A 17,432-nucleotide genomic window follows, 5' to 3' on the forward strand; every position below is an offset into this window, starting at 1 on the left:
TTGACCAGGACTCCACGTCTCCTCTCCAGCATTGACCAGGATTCCACGTCTCCTCTCCAGCATTGACCAGGACTCCACGTCTTCTCTCCAGCATTGACCAGGATTCCATGTCTCCTCTCCAGCATTGACCAGGATTCCACGTCTCCTCTCCAGCATTGACCAGGATTCCACGTCTCCTCTCCAGCCAGCATTGACCAGGATTCCACGTCTCCTCTCCAACATTGACCAGGACTCCACGTCACCTCTCCAGCTGACAACAGCAGGAGTGTTCCCTACCCTCCACTCCTCCAGTGTTGGCCTGACAAAAGAACAGATTTTGAATTGAGAAAAACAGCAGTGAAAAAGTTACATTTGCATGGTACTGTTGTTTCCCATGCTTTTCCCACGCTCCTGCATTTGCTGTGCTGTGCGGAGGTTTGCCGTGCATTACCGAACTACTTAGTGATTTACTTAAGCTGCGTTTTATGAAGAGTGGAATGTCGTTCACTCTCAGCAGGATTCCAAGTCCTGTTATACTCACGGTACAGTTTTGTTTAACAGACGTCACAGAGGCTCCCATTCACGGCACAGCACACTTGTCACTGAAAGTATGAGTAGCAGCTGCATATAACGTTCAGGACCTTAAAAAATTCACAGCATTCAAACTAAAAATGTTTACTCCACCTCACATTGTGTCCACTCGGGTGCTCCCTCTAGTTATTTGCTTATAATATGATCTGCTACACTTTGCTATTCTTCTACTATGATATTAGGTGATAAGCTTTTATAAGAAGGTGAATTCTCTGAATAAAGTAGCATGGCAAAGGCTATGGAACATGGAAGATAAATAAATGACTTCTAATCCCGGCAGTATATTAATAAGCAGCTGTAACACAATGGAGTCTATTCAGTTGTTAGAAACAGCAGCCGCACTGATTGCCCCGCCCCCGACTGGAGAATAATTTTAGGCTGTTTAATGGGGGGGGGGGGGGGGGGGGGGGGTCTCCCTGTCCTTTAAAAGGAACCTACTATGTCTTCATAAAATTATGTGCTTTCTGTAGGAGGACCCTGCCCAGTCTTTGTTTAGATCAACTGAATAGACCACAACCATGTCTGGCAATCCTTTAGTCAAAAACTTGGCCATTTTCACTTTGGGCAGACACTTGCTTGGCTGTGCACTGTGTAATACAGTACAATTGGGATCTATGTTCTGCACCTCACTAATAAACAAGCACTTTACTATACTCAAATCCAACACCATGCTGATTGACTTGAGCTGGCTTGTCCACATGAGAAGGAGTCGATATGCAAGAAGCAAAGAAGCATCACATTCCCTGATTCCCAGCCCCAAGCATGCAAACGTTTCAGCCAGTACCAATTACACAGACAAAGGCAAGACGTTACTCAACTTTCTTATTCTGTTTGCCGTGATTCATCTTCAAAGGAAGAAAGCAACTAGATACACAGATTGACTGTAAACCCATATTCTCCCCAGCATCTATTGAACACCATACTGTATAAAATAAGAAGTACCACTTAATATGAAATGAGACGACTGGGTACTGGATTAGCAGTATACCAGGTGCAGCTTGCAGCACTACCTCAGGCCTCTCTCTCCCAGCCACATCTTGCTTCACTAGTGAGCCTTAAACCCTCTGCTGCCCCCTCGTTCACCTCTGGACTGCTTGTCGACTGCCTCGCAGATAAACGCATTAGTCTGTTAATGGTTAAGTAACCTGGCAGGCTGATACTAAAGGGGTTTGGTGTCTCCCACATGCTTTGCTGGTTTATTTACACAGTAAATGGCAAACTGCTGTCAAATTTACACAGAAAGATTGCTGTCGGCATTAGCTGTATACCTTCAGCATCCCGTGCCTTCGGAAAAGGAGGCTGTAGATATGTGACTAGTGCAGTGCAAAGACTGGTAATACCTACAGATATGTTGTTCGAACCCGAATGGAAATTTCAGATATTCTTTGAACAAGAGCAGATTCCCATAACTCTTGTTTCAAAGATCCCACTGACGGTCAATGGACGGTTATTGATGTGCTGTGTGCTATGTAACATATCACAGCTGTGGCTGTCACGTCAACAGCCTTACAGATTCCTGCAAGAGGTTCTCCTTAATTGATAAATGGTGGGTGGTTGACAGGATTGGATTGCAGCTTTATCAGTGTCTTGTCACTTGAAAGAGTTCTCTAGTCACATATGAGTGAGGAGATCACACGGATAGCTCGCTGTGCATCTTTGGAATAACCCGGCCAGCAAATGGAGCCGTGCATCCTGCTGTGGATGGATGCACAGTGCATGTTTATATATAGATGTCATTTATTGACAACACTCTGTTTAAACGTCCCTTGAGGGGGCTTTATATGTTTTTGTAAAACCTGATGCCTTTGACAGCTCAACTTCAACTGCTAAAATGTCAGAAACCGTGAAACTTTGGTCTTCTGGAAGAGCGTTACACTTCACTTTCAACTGTCATATGACTTTGCAAAGTACTTTGGTGTAGAGGCAGCACACTTTAAGTCGTTTCTCAGTATTTGGCACACAACTGTTATAACACAACACAAGTGGTTGAAGCTCACATAAAGTACACTGTAATTACAAAAGGAGCTGTGTGTTGTTACAATGTAGTTACCATATCAATGAGGCCACCTAGGTAATTTGGTTTTTAATGTGTTCGCTTCTTCTGTAAATATTCTTTTCATTTGATGAGTAAATTAGGAGTGAATTATCCACTGTAGGGTCGCTGTCGATACATAATACATGATGTAATGTACCCCATTTCTCCACACAGTATGAAGAAGTTTCCAAACCAGATACACACTCATTTGCATGTAGAAATGCAATTCAGCGGCATGTCTTTGAAAACCAAGCCCAGTGTGCTTAATCAGAATCAGTGGCTTTTGCTGAAAATATAATATTCGTCTAAGGTTTTTCATCTGCTGAAGTTAGAACCCCTAGCCTGTTGGCTATATCTGCTTCTGACTATCTCCAGTCTATGTTTGACTACAATTTTAGATTTCAGAATTCATTATCATCCGACTTAAAAAAAAATGGTTGCTTTGGACAGATGATAAGGAGAACGGAGGTAGAATTGAATAATTTGCAGCATGACATGGAGTTAAATGGTATTCTCCAGTGAAAGTGCTGGTACTGTATTAAGGGCTGCCCGCTCAGATGAGATTAGCTCGGAGAGTTCTGCATGGTGTCTGCCCCTCTGGCAGTGTGGTGTGTGATTTATTACACAGGACTCTTTACTTTAGCACAATTGCCAGGGGTGAGCGCTGATGTGCTCCATGCAGCATGGAGTTGAATGTGCTGTAATTGAGCTCAGTAAAGTAGAGCTGCCTGTGTCTCTGCACGTGTTTAGCAGCGGTGAGTGCTTCATTATAACCGTCGCAGTGACACGTGTAACCCGCCCTTGTTGTTGCAGTCGAGGCTGGGGGCTCTGTCTGGATGATCCCCCGGTCCAGGATGTGATCAAATTCTCAACGGTGCCCCCTGGAGTGCTGTACGATGCTGCTCACCAGTGCCGCCTGCAATACGGCTCCAGATCTGACTTCTGCGACGATATGGATGTAAGCACACTTTCTTTTGTTGATTGACCTGACCTTGCATCATTTACAGATGAGCAATACAACTCAGCCTCCTCATTGCAGCTGCTTTCGGGGGGATGCTGTCTGTCAGCGCTTCAATAGCTAACACAATGGGATGTACAGAATACATTAAAACTTATAAAAGTGTTATTTCCAGTACATTCAGCGATAAGCCATGTCTAGACCTGCTAATTAATGCTTTAAGTAAATTCCACACAAGCCAACAAATACAACACAGGCAATAAAATGTATGCATTTCTGCTCCAAGTTCATGTATTTTCTCAACTGCAGATGAAACCAGCAACACAAACTCTGAAATAATGGTCTGAGCGTACAGTATGTATGCTGGGTTTTTTAATGCTTCTCTGAGCTAAGAGGTTCCTGTTTCTTTTAAATTTGAACAGCTTGTCACAAGTTCCAGACTGCTCCATATGTGCTTGCTTAAAGAAATGACCAAGCTATGCCACTGATTAATAGGAGATATATAGCTGACCTACATATGCAGTTGCCTGCGATCGTGTGGCGTGTGTTGTGCATGCTGGTCTGTTTCTTTGTCTGAATGCCAAATGCAAATGCAAATATTGAAGTGCCCCTTTTCCTGTTTTTGTTAAGGGAAGCATTTCTTGTGGTCTCGTGTGTATCGCCACAACTGATTTTAATCACAAACGAATCTGAACAGTTCAGCATCTACGCTTGCACAGATCAGACTGAGAACAGGTTTGCATTCATTAGTACAGAGCCTGTAGTTAGACTTTAAAAGGAATAGTGTGCCTTCAAAGTATAATTTGAAGTTCACATGTTCGTAAGTGTGCCAGTAGCTGTGCCTGAACCACAGCCATTAAACAACCTAGTGTTCATTTCAGAAATACTAAAACAAACTTTGACTCTGTGTTATAAAATTAGCATTTTAATAATTGAATTAGTGTCAAAGCCTTTGTTTCATTGGGTCACATTCTCCATGTGTTTGACTTTTAACCAAAGAATGTGCTTTTATCAACAGACAGGATAACATTGTGCTTGGCTCGTGAGCTTGTGAGTAAAATACATTTAGAAATGATTCTATTCCTTGATAAGATCGAAACGCAATGGAATATAAAGATATTGAATCTAATGCCAGCTTCTTATAATACTGTTCTTTTTCAGTAAATACAGAATCCAGTGCAATAGAGCTGTGTTCAGTGCTTACCTTGTCTTCTTGTTTCTACCTGTGCTGGAGGAACAAAGAGGACTCCCCTTTGCAATGTGCACGTGTACCTCAATGATTACAAGCCTCATACTGGATTTTAACATGCCACCCCTTAACCAGACGGTCACAGCGAGTCATCGGCCAAGTCCACCTGCTCATCTGAAACTTTGCAAAGGGATGCTTTTTCTGTGTGTCTATCTGATTGCCTGACCCCAGATACAAAGGAAGTTTATCAACAAGCTGCCAGAAGACAGTGACAAAATGAATCTTGCTATGCTGTTAAATGTATTGAAGTCCGAAGTATTGCCATAACCTTGTGTTGTTGTTTATGTGGCGCACATCTCGATTGCCCCGTTTTCTATATGAAATACCAGCTCTTTATGATGGCATTTTGAGTTAATTAGCAGACACTTAATGAGTTATATGTTGCTCAGGCTTTTTACCCCTCTGATATGAAGCAGTTTGACAGGCTTATTAAAACTGGCCAAGACCTTTTAAGTACCATACTGTTTTACTTCAATTGTAATTAAATGCGATCGTAGAAGCTTTGTTAATTATATTTGTTGAATTTAAACCTAGGAGATTTGCTTAATTTTAAATTAAAGAAATTCACCTCTGTATAAGTATTTTGTTTGCCTTATGTTTTTAGTTACAAAACATCCATTAAAGGGAATCTTATGGGTGCACAATTTGCTGCCATCGTGTTTTAGCACAGCTCTGCAGCTTGCAGTTTCATTTGACTTGGTTTTCTTCTATAAGACGAATTTAACTGTGAACTTGTTGTACTTGGCCATTATGAAACATTTATTCATTTTATCCTGTTTGTTCATTTTTTTTAAGCATGAAAAGCAAGTCTTTGAGGTGAAATGTGCAGTGGTGTGTTATGTTTCTCAGACAGCATTGGAAAGAAGGTTTTTCCCCCCCAGTATTTCCTCTGAGTAAGTCCTGTCTTCTCTCTGATAGAATGTCTGCAGCACCCTGTGGTGCACTGTGGGTAACACCTGTCACTCAAAGCTGGACGCCGCGGTGGACGGGACGAAGTGTGGCTCAAACAAGGTAAATGGCTCAGTTCTATTTAGTCACGTTATTGTTTATGTAAGTGCAGGAATTTCACTACCCAGTATGAAATGCCCAATACAACTTTTTCTTGCCACTGCAACCCACTTACTAAACAGGATGACTGAAGATCAATGGATGATACTACCCTGTTCAAACCCTCCCCTAGCCGAGACCTGCAACTCACTAAAACCAAGATTTGCACAAGCAACTCCTGATTGTATGACTCGCTCCATCTTAGCAATAACTGAGTGATAACTGAACAGTGCTTCTGGTGTCAATTAATATTTTATATACAGCTCTGACATGGATTTAGTAGGCTTGCCAAGTTTCATTTGTATTGGCAACCAATCTATTCTGACTGCCAAAGGTGACTGTGGAAGATTACAGACTATTTCCAACCTGCAGCCAGGACACTGATTCGAAGCTGAGGCAGTGTTCTGTAGACGTTGGCTCAGCTGCAATCCATCCAGAAGGTGTTACCCCTTTCCCTGCACACTGTCCTGGATTACTGTCAGTGATAGATGCCGAGCATGATTCTGTGCTGCCTTCGTCTCCCGTGATCAGGCAGCAGACACTCTGAGCTTCATTCCTCAAACAAATGGCACAGTCATCCTTGATTTCCCAGCCGTAGTTCTAGTCTTGGGCCCCAACTATTAGGCTCCTTTCAAACTGAGCGAGAGCCTCGATTTCTTTCAATTTCACGGACAAATAACATATGGGTCTAGAATTGTTTTTTTCAGAAAACAAAATGTTCTTTGGGTGAATTGAACTGAGAATGCTGCCTTTGCCTCTCCTTGAAGAAAGAAAAGTGTCGTTCAAGCGGGAGAACGATTTTTTTTTTTTATCAATACTTGGAACGGTGTTATTAAGGATGAAAATGAACTGCTGCTGAAAGCTGTCCATGTGATAAACAAGCTATCAGCATTGCTGTCCGTAGTGCAATTACACTGTGTGTAGATTTGTACCATGTTAACTTTCTTCTCTATGCTGTTCTTTACAATGCAAAAAATGTTTTATAAAGTCTTGGTAGGGCAACTTCCCATTCCCTATAGAGTTCACATCAATTCTATTATTCTAAAAATGAACTAATTACTGCCATCAGTTTCATATCTGTTGTAATCTGTTCAGTAGATTGAGACATTAATCAAGCTGTTAACATAAAATAACATTGCATTACAATATTTCAAATGTAAAGCTTCAAATTCGGTGCCATGTTGACAGTTTCCATGAAAGAGCTCGGATTTGCCATGCTTTTGCTAACCTCTCATGATATGAGACTAATTACTGGAGGAATTAATCAAAGGTGTCTCAGCAGTAGTTTGCAGTATATGCTCTGATCTTAAGAAGGAACAATTGAGAAGCCAGAACAAGAAGAAGCCATAGAGTAAATAAAATAAATTGTCTGTAAAAACCAAGTGTCTGCAATGCAGTTGTTAAACACGTCTACCATCAGTAGATAGCTGGTTACCATCAAGGATCTAGTAAGTATGACTAAAGAGAATTATTGCATGCTTATGAGAAATACATGACCGTGCCTAATTGTTTGGATCTAGTTTTGTTGTATTCACAGATGTTTTTCTACAGGAGTTCATTAAACCCTTTGTAAATACGAGCCCACAGGGAGGTAAAGGGTTAAGATGCGGTCCTGACTGTGCTAGAGATGTGTTGGTTCAGGACACCTACTGAAGAGGAGTATAAGCAATGGGCAGCTTGGAGGACTGGGAGGTCACTTATAAAGGGACTAACAGATGTTGTTTTCCTTTTGTTTCCTGCAGTGGTGCTTCAATGGCGAGTGTGTTGCTGTGGGGTATCGCCCCGAGAGCATCAATGGAGGCTGGGGTTCCTGGAGCAGCTGGTCAGCCTGCACTCGGAGCTGTGGTGCTGGGGTGCAGAATGCAGAGAGGCAGTGCAACAACCCTGTGTGAGTAGCATGAAGCCTGGGATTTAAAGCAGCGTGTTACTACCTCCCTCAAACATACAGGGATTTACTTGTCAATATCACAGAGGCTTTGAAAGGAACAGGTGCTTTGATTAGAGCTTTGCTGGTAGCATAGCTTGGCCAGATGACCCCCTGTTCAAGCCCTTCACTCTCAACCTCCTGCCAACTCCCCCAGCCTGTACCACGGGAGTTGCGGTCTGCAATTTAGAAAAGCGAAGGTCCCTAGAGGACAGTCCTCTAACTAAAGCTTTTTGAGAAAGTAGCCTCTTTTGGAGAAGAGCAATCGTCCTTAAAGCATTAGTATCTCACATACAGGTTTGATTTGTATATTTCTAGCACAAGTCAAAATCACTGAGGGTGGTAGTGCAGACAAGAATACATATCAAATGAACATTGTTATAAACCACTAAAGCAGTGCATTCAAAATCATGCTTCTGGTGCAAACAAATTTGAATGCAGGTGGCGAGGTGTGCTAAGCAGGAAGGTTCTGTTAAAAAAAGATAGGATTTTTATCCATTGCTTTATGTGGGTCTTTAGGGGATCTGATTGGAGCCAGGATTGATGTCCCTGGTCACTCTGATAAATGGGCTTGTCTAATTGTAGCCTGTGTGGTCCCATAGTGACTCAGTGCAGTCTGCATACACTAAACAGCATTCTGCAGGTTCTGAGGACTCGAGGCAGTCCTGCTTTTCTCTGGGACTGTGGAGCATTCAAAAGTCATGTATTTACTTTTCTTTTTTTAAAAGAGTGTTTATTTTAGGTGATAAAAAGCATTAATGAAATTTAACTGGGTTACGAAGACGTTTGTTGACAATAAAGCAGTCCCAGATTGACAAGGAATTCCAGCAGAGAGCAGAAGACACAGTGGAGTGGAGTCCACCCTGCCAGTGATAAACTTTACACAACACTCCCTCGTTCTTCTTCTCCAGCCATTTTCACTGATATGCTCGTTAAAGTGTGTTTGGACAATAGCCTTTCAAGGCGGTGCCTCCCAAATACGATTTCACACCCCGCTGGCCAGAGACAACTGTGTTAGTATGCAGAAACACATTACAAATCCTCAAAGAATTCAGAGACATTTTATTACTGGCTTTTATTGTCTTCTGAATAAATCCAGATCCTGTGTACCCATTCAATTACCATTATACACAGGAGAAAATGTGGAGGGACGATTTACTGTCACGTAATTAATGGAGAAAGCGCTGAGCACGATCTGTAATCAGTAAACAAATCATCAAAGAAGAAGGTTACAGAGCGCTTCTGTGGTCCTCAGAAAGCCTCCAGCTTCATTAGAATAAATTAATTGGCCTAATTTATTTGAAGGATCTGTGATTTTGCTTGGCAGATCAAAGCGTCTCTCCCCTTGATGGACAACAGTGTTCTGTTGTGAGTAGAATGATGTCATGGGGAACAGAGTCATTCAAATCTGTCTTATGGTTACAGCCGGGCTCCAATATTGTAACATTTTAATGCTATAGTAACACATTCTAAAAAGCCTGTTTACTGACGGTTTCAGTGGCAAGTGGTACAGAGAAGACATGAACACCCCCAGTATCTCTGTTGATAGTGAAAGCACACTGATGTACTGTATTTGCATTTCAATTCTTTACTATAAAGAGACTGAGCTGTATTAGGGGTAGTGATCGCTGGCACTTAGCCTCTGAATTGCTGTTCTAATGAAGGAATATCTTCAGAATCGATAGCCCATGAATATGGCACAGATGTATATTTCAGAACAAAATACTCCGCCCCCTGCCCTCACAACGTCAAGCAAAAATGGTTATTGTGTGGAATGGAGAACGTGCTGCAATTTCCACATAATCCTGCTATTTTCTTTTGGATTGCAGCCCGAAGTATGGTGGAAAATACTGCCTTGGTGAGCGGAGACGATACAAGATCTGCAATATTGATTCTTGCCAATCGGATAAACCTTCCTTCCGTCACATCCAGTGCAGACATTTCGACACCATGCCTTACAAAGGGAAACTCTACGAGTGGATCCCAGTGAACAACAGAAGTGAGTACAAAAGCAAAGGCAAAAAAACCTACAAAAAAGCTAGCTGCATTTATAACAGAGAGGATGTTACAAGACCACCCTAAAGTGCAAAGATAAATGGCAAATATTTTAGATGAAATCTCACTTTGTCTGGTTTATAGAAGCCACGAGTGATAATCCAGATGTTTGCACAGTGCTGAATCAAACCAGTAATCCCTTGTTAAACAAACTTTTGACCTACTGAAGTAGTTTAAACTCTGTGTTGTGATTACGACAGCACAGTGTAACAACACGTTGAATATGGCAGTGTAGGGAGTTAGTGAAGAGCTTGCCCTGGCGTGACGCTTTGCTCTGCTCTGCCTCACCAGTTAACCCCTGCGAGCTGCACTGCCGCCCGCTCAACGATTATTTCTCAGAGAAGATGCTGGACGCCGTCACGGACGGGACTCAATGCTACGAGGGCAGCATCAGCCGGGACATGTGCATCAACGGCATCTGCAAGGTATGCATCGCCAGACACTGGCACTGCGAATAGAGTGGGAAAGAATGCGCGTATGCAACCCATACTGTATCTACTACCATGGGATTCAAGAGCTTTGTCTATTGCTTAGAAAAGTACATTAAAAAGTAATTTATTATTTTAACCCAGTGTATTGTATATATTTTTGGACATTTTTAGATTTGTGGGGGTGATAAATATTTAGTCTAGCGCATATCCATTTAAACATCCACTTCTTGCGTCTTCCTGTTTCCCTCTTGATTATCTAAGGGTGAAGTTCAGACTGGCTTGTATTACTGTAAGAAAACAGTGGGGGGAGGAGAGGCAGTGAGGAGAGACACAGGAAAGGCAAATAAGGCAATCATACAAAGACAGTGCAAAGACTGTGACTGTAGACTAGAAGAAATGACCTATGGAAAGTTTCTACTTCAGACCCTGGATCCTCTGTGTTTCGGGGGTTCGGAGGCCCAGTGAGTTGATGTACCATGATGTAACATGGGAGATGCTTTATTTCTGTTCACAACTGTTCGGTTTTACACTCCAATCCCTCCCTCCCCCCTGGTGTTTCAGAATGTGGGCTGCGACTACGAGATTGACTCAAACGCAGTGGAGGATCGCTGTGGGGTCTGCCACGGGAACGGCTCCACATGCGAGACGGTGAAGAAGACCTTCGAGGAGAGCGAGGGAATGGGTAAGGAAGCACACTCACTGGCTCTGTCTCCACTGGGATGTTTCCACCACACTATGATCACACGTATTTCTGAGACAGGCAGATAATCCTTTGGTTTCATTTAAAAGTCCATGCAACTGTCTTTAAATAAAAGAGTCCCCCATGGTTGAACGCATGTGCCTATAAGCTGTTCCTAGCACCCAGTGTGCTGTTTGTGCAGGCTACGTGGATATCGGGCTGATCCCAGAAGGGGCGCGGGAGATCCGTATCGAAGAAGTGGCGGAAGCTGGGAACTTCCTAGCCTTGCGCAGCCAGGACCCGGAGAAGTATTTCCTGAATGGGGGCTGGACGATCCAGTGGAATGGGGACTACAAAGTGGCCGGGACCACCTTCACCTACGAGAGGAGCGGAAACCTGGAGAATCTGACCTCACCTGGGCCCACCAGGGAGCCCGTCTGGATCCAGGTGAGCCTCTCAGTAATGTCGGGTACATCGTCTTAGGGCAGGTCCATAGGCTCTGCAGTAAGAACTGAACCAAGAGTTCAAAACGTTCTACTGGCCAGTAAGCAATCTGCAAACAGATATAAGCACAGTCTATTGTGGTACACATTCACTTAGATCAGGTTAGACCAAAATCTGGAAGCGGTTTAATCAGTTGTAGCTCTTTTTGTAATATAGATTAATCTGTGTTTGAGTCCCCAAGCTCCACAGGCTCCTGGAAGAAGTGCTTGCCTCTCTTGTATCCCTGCAGGGTGGAGTCAGGCGACCTGGTTAGTGTTGTGCTTCTGATTCAGATTCATTCTTCTCTGTCAGTAGATAACCTCAGCGTCATGTTTGCACAGCTTCCTGTGACAGTTCTTTCCAGTTTAATAGTGTGCAATTCAACATGCACTGCATGGCACCAGATCTACCCTCAGAGACCTGCTTGCTTGCACACACTGTGCAGTTGTGGGGGGTGGGAGAAAGGGGTGGGGGAGCTAGTCCCTCCGTGTCATAGCTTCATGTTTTCATTTTATCATTTTCATTTCAATTTTGCAGATGGCAGAATTTCATTTTGTGAGGCTTAGTGTTTGATAGATATTTGCAGGATCTTCATTTCCATGCTAGACACCACTTCAGCGTGTTGGAGGCTTGTAAGGAGCACACAGCTGGACCAGCTTGCAATAATATGAAAACATTACCCTAATGATGACTTTGCCTGGCAGGCATATAGGATACTGGAAGTCATTTCCTTTGCAGTGCAATCGACTGTAATGTCTTCAAACCAGATTCATCGCTAGGATGCTTCTTTGCAGGGGCTTTATTCAGCTGGGGTTTACTCAATGATGGAAGCAATTAACCCTGATGGTGCCTTTTCAAAGTTGCCTTTATTATTACACACAAGTACCCTTTTGCTTAGTATAGCTCCATTTGTAAATGTGGGATAAAGTTTTGGGAGATAATGATCCCCTTCTGGCTTGCGCAGTAGAACTTGGTTAGCATGTTTCCATTCTCAAGCAGTACTTTGATATTTCAGACGTTGTATTGGTTAATTGCCAGACATCGCAGCATATTTCACATGTTCAGAAACTAAGGATCCTCTGCTCTGTAGCATGAAAATGTGCTGAAAATTCAGGCGACGCTTTTAATTCAGTCTAGCTTGCATGCCACGGGTACACCACGTTAAAGCAGGTGCCTGATCATTAATGCGCTAGCTAAACTAAAAAAAAGAATAGGAAGTGTCTCAAGCAAACAACTTTAGAGGTTCTTGGCAAATGAGAGTAGAGTGCAAAGTTGTGCACTTTCTGCTTTAGCTGCTGTCAAACTGGAGGCCACCGTTCCCTCTCAGACGTTGTTAATAATTACCCCCTGTCTGTCTTACCACACTGAGAGATGAGAATGGAAGAATATAGGAATATAGGAATGTGAAAACTTGAGCACAGCTCTGTGTGTGAACACCTGCCAGCTGTTGTGTGGAGTGATGCTCACTGCCCCCAGCCAATCAGGATGCATCGTGCTTGTACTGTAATTAGGCAAGCTTTAGGCTTTAATCAACAGCTCTGGGATGCATTGTTGGCACTGCATGCATTTCCAATGTTTTCTTTTATTTAACGCAGTCAAGTCATTTTTGTTATTGTGTTTTAGTTTTGTACAGCAAACCAAGAGCCTCGTATTGCAGTAAAACTGATTTGTTATTTACAACAAATGAACTGAAAATAAAAATGACAATAACATCAAGCAAGCCGTTAGTGAAATGAATTTACACTATCCAGTCAATTGCTGGTCACCAGTAGAAACGCTATAACAGCATCAACTCAATCTAACGACCCTCCCTCCTCTGTGAGGCTGCCTGGAACCAGGTCACCTGGGCCGTGATTGATTCAGTGCATCAGCAGCCGTGTTGTGCTTTGTTTGGACACTGTGTTTAGTTTATAAGATAAGGAGCTTAGAGATTGAGACTTCCCTGGTGTTTTCAGAACTTTATCCCGGTTTGAAATACTACATTTGGGTTTAAAAAGCATCAGACTGTAAAAGAAAACAAAACAAAAAAAACCTAATAATAAAGGGGGATCAAGTGATGGAAAATTGCTTCTGCAGTGTTGCTTCCCACACGGCTCTCTTCTATTGCACCCCTCCCCCCAATCTTAAAATAAACAGCTGTTCCCTGAGAAATCCAAGTCAACCAGAAGTTAGGAGTGACTTCTCAAGATAACCCTGGAGAAAGTAAACACAGTAATAACACAACTTTGTAATCAGCTTCCATTTGACAACAGAAGACAATTCAAAGAGTTTTTTGTTTGTTTTTGGTGGAGGATACAGAATAAAATCATCAAGTAAGGGAAGATACTGATGTAGTGATTTTTGATTTGATAACACATCACTGATTCAGGCCTAATAAGAACATAAGAACATAAGAAAGTTTACAAACGAGAGGAGACCATTCGGCCCATCTTGCTCGTTTGGTTGTTAGTAGCTTGTTGATCCCAAAATCTCATCAAGTAGCTTCTTGAAGGATCCCAGGGTGTCAGCTTCAACAACATTACTGGGGAGTTGATTCCAGACCCTCACAATTCTCTGTGTAAAAAAGTGTCTCCTATTTTCTGTTCTGAATGCCCCTTTGTGTAAACTCCATTTGTGACCCCTGGTCCTTGTTTCTTTTTTCAGGCTGAAAAAGTCCCTTGGGTCGACACTGTCAATACCTTTTAGAATTTTGAATGCTTGAATTAGGTCGCCACGTAGTCTTCTTTGTTCAAGACTGAACAGATTCAATTCTTTTAGCCTGTCTGCATATGACATCGCTCTTCTTTGCACTCTTTCTAGAGCAGCAATATCTTTTTTATAGCAAGGTGACCAGAACTGCACACAATATTCAAGATGAGATCTTACTATCGCACTGTACAGTTTTAACATTACTTCCCTTGATTTAAATTCAACACTTTTCACAATGTATCCGAGCATCTTGTTAGCCTTTTTTATAGCTTCCCCACATTGTCTAGATGAAGACATTTCTGAGTCAACAAAAACTCCTAGGTCTTTTTCATAGATTCCTTCTCCAATTTCAGTATCTCCCATATGATATTTATAATGTACATTTTTATTTCCTGCGTGCAGTACCTTACACTTTTCTCTATTAAATGTCATTTGCCATGTGTCTGCCCAGTAATAGCTACACAGTCGATGGAATTAGGCACAGGGATGTCTATAGGGAATCAGTCCTGATTGATTGAAGGTGGAATGAGGGAGCCTGGGCTGTAAAGCACAGTAACCCGCTGTGATGAATTGCTGTCGAGGATTAAGCTCTTGCTAACGATGGTCGTATTTCATTTTGGGCAGGCTATCTGTCACTCAAATTGCCTGTACTTAAACAGCAGATTGTTTGAATCAGTAGGTACACAGACTTTGGGGCACGTTTTTAATATGGCCTGTTTGATTACATGAGGCTGCGGCTCAGCAATCTGGTGCAGCAGCCTCGTTTTGCTTCGAGTGAAATCAAGTCTTCTGTCATGCTGGAATCCAGGCAGAACCATTTCCCATGATAAAAGGGTGTCGAGCATAACATATCAAATACGTTTCCTGGGGAAAGACTGTGTGAATGGCTTCAACCAGATGTGAGGATAGAGGGATATGGGCAGGTGAAAGTGAGACCCACCAAAAAAGGAGGCAGGTTTGGTGATTTCATGCTCTTAACCGTTAAGGGTGTGTGTCCGCAGCTGCTGTTCCAGGAGACAAACCCAGGGGTCCGTTACGAGTACACCATCCGGAGGGACTTGGACAACGAGAACGAAATCCAGCCCCCGGAATTCTTTTGGCTGTACGGCTCCTGGACTGCATGCAGCGCCTCCTGTGGGACAGGTGAGGGAAAAGTGTAGTGATTCTGCACGAATTATTTCATGGAGCTGTCTCTCAGTGAATTACTGCCATAATGTGTACTGCCCTAGAAAGCTATATGCATTTCATTAAAAAGCGATTTACATCTTGATTTGGCATCCCCTGCACTAAGTATATGGTATTGCCCAAACTCCTGTTGGTAGAAGTACTGTTTACTATACTCTTTTTTTTTCACAAGGGTGGATTATTGCCAATAGAAACACAAACGCACGCGCGCGCGCGCACACACACACACACACGCGTGCGCGTGCACACACAAAACTGGCAAATGTATCTCAGGCTGATAAAATAATAATAATGATGCAAAATAATGACACTGAATTTCCTTGCCATCATTTCCAAATCTGCGAACATCTGCTTATACTTTTAAATGAAAACTCCCATGTTTTCCTGGTTTGGTCTTTTCGTCTCCATTTCTTGTATTATTCCAGTGTGAACCAAGTTTGCGAGACTTCTTCTAAAAATGCTGTGATTAAGGAATGCTTTTGAATCCTCCTGATTTTGTTTCACTATGATTTACTGCAATAAAACTCACTGTGAGTGTAACAGAGTGCCGCTCTCACTCCATGCAGAGTTGGTACTCATTGGATTTAGCATATTGGCAGTTCCTTCACTTACACAGTAAATGCCCAGAGCCCAGGACAGAGCTGGGAATATGTTCTATTCTGTTTGCCAGGCAGTAACCATAGCGTTGATGGTGCTGTGTTCACACCTTGCTGTTGGTGGGGTTGTGAAGTTGTGCAAAGAAAATGAAGAAAATCTTGCAACACATCCAGGCATCCTGTGACAACAATCGTGGCTTAAATGATGACTATTGAACATTGCCAGATTTTCTGCCAATTTGTGCAAGATCCATTATCGTTTGCCAAACTTGTGCGGTTTTCATTTGGGTTTGATTTTCAGTTGTTTTACTTTACATATTACCCTTAATAAAATATTACTGATATACAGTATAGCACAGCAAACAGGGGCACTAAAATATAGCACAGCGATGGCATAGTGAAGTGGTCTAAAAACCCATGGGTAATCATGATAAACCACAGCATAGGAAAAGCATGGTTAAAAACTGATGTAAAAGGGTGGTACATTTACTGAAGTAAGGATTCATAATGAAATCATTTCTGTCAGCTTGATGGAGGTGTAGGACGTGCTTTGAGTTCACTTTAGCTTGTGTTCACATGAATGAGAGCCAGACCTATCAAAGTGTTTCACTGGCACTCTGGTTAGCAGGGTACTGCATGCAGTTGTCAGATTTATTCGTTTTTTTATTATTATTATTACTTGTCCCAAGTTTCCCATGTGCAAAATGAATTAGTCCCCTTTGCAAGAGGAGGTCAAAGGTGAGGGTCAGAGGGTAATCCCACCAGACTGCGAGCCGGCAGCCATGCCGTTAGTGTGACTGGCTGAGCAAACACTGCAGAGATGCGCAAAGATCCGATTAAAGTGGGGGGAGCAGGTCCATGATCTGAGTTACAGCTGAGCTCCGGGTACCTCCTGCTGACCCTGCCCCTGCATTACCTTCCTGCCTCACAGCCTCCTGAATGGGACCCTGCAAAGAAAGTGCTTCACTCACCCAAATGAGCTCTTACCATTTCTGAAGGGAGTGGGGAGTCTTATTATTAACGGAACACATCCCAGTAATTTAAAATGAGCTGCAAAGGCAGACAGAGGATAAGGTGATACAAAAACATTGGTTCTTTCCATTAGAGTACAGTTCTATATCCAAAATCTTACTACGATTTCCAAAAATCCTAGAAAGTTACTGTGGTAAGTGTTAAAACTATTGTGCAATTTTTAACCCATTTTTAATATGCATTTCACACTACAGCAGGTTTGCAGATAAGTCGCGCATCTCTGGTTTGAACTTGAGCGTATAGATTTAGACACAATGCAGCCCATTCCCATCCCTGCCATTCGAGATTGAAACTATAATAATAGTACACGATTTCATCTTAGATTTCAAAATGTCACTTTTTAAAATTTTTATCAGTTTCTCATAAATTATGTGGAAAACTACAATGTGGTATGTAATTTAATATGTTAGGTTTCATTCGAGTTGATGAAGCAAAATTACTTAATTGCATAGGGTGATGCCAAACTTTTGGCAATAGCTGTAGCTTGTTATCTTGTGGTG

At 42.4% G+C, this 17,432-nt stretch overlaps 1 protein-coding gene across 1 annotated transcript in view; it reads left to right on the top strand.

Annotated features, from left to right (window-relative positions):
• LOC121299017 (A disintegrin and metalloproteinase with thrombospondin motifs 7-like) overlaps positions 1-17,432 on the top strand; it is a 55,452-nt gene that overhangs the window by 14,175 nt on the left and 23,845 nt on the right. Inside the window, exons 9-16 of the mRNA XM_041226456.1 lie at positions 3,419-3,563; positions 5,731-5,823; positions 7,602-7,747; positions 9,613-9,782; positions 10,130-10,263; positions 10,831-10,951; positions 11,151-11,395; positions 15,121-15,262. Coding sequence (XP_041082390.1) covers positions 3,419-3,563; positions 5,731-5,823; positions 7,602-7,747; positions 9,613-9,782; positions 10,130-10,263; positions 10,831-10,951; positions 11,151-11,395; positions 15,121-15,262 — 1,196 coding nt within the window. The remainder of the gene's footprint in view (positions 1-3,418; positions 3,564-5,730; positions 5,824-7,601; positions 7,748-9,612; positions 9,783-10,129; positions 10,264-10,830; positions 10,952-11,150; positions 11,396-15,120; positions 15,263-17,432) is intronic.

Source organism: Polyodon spathula, chromosome 24, assembly GCF_017654505.1.
Source record: "Polyodon spathula isolate WHYD16114869_AA chromosome 24, ASM1765450v1, whole genome shotgun sequence".
NCBI lineage: Eukaryota > Metazoa > Chordata > Actinopteri > Acipenseriformes > Polyodontidae > Polyodon > Polyodon spathula.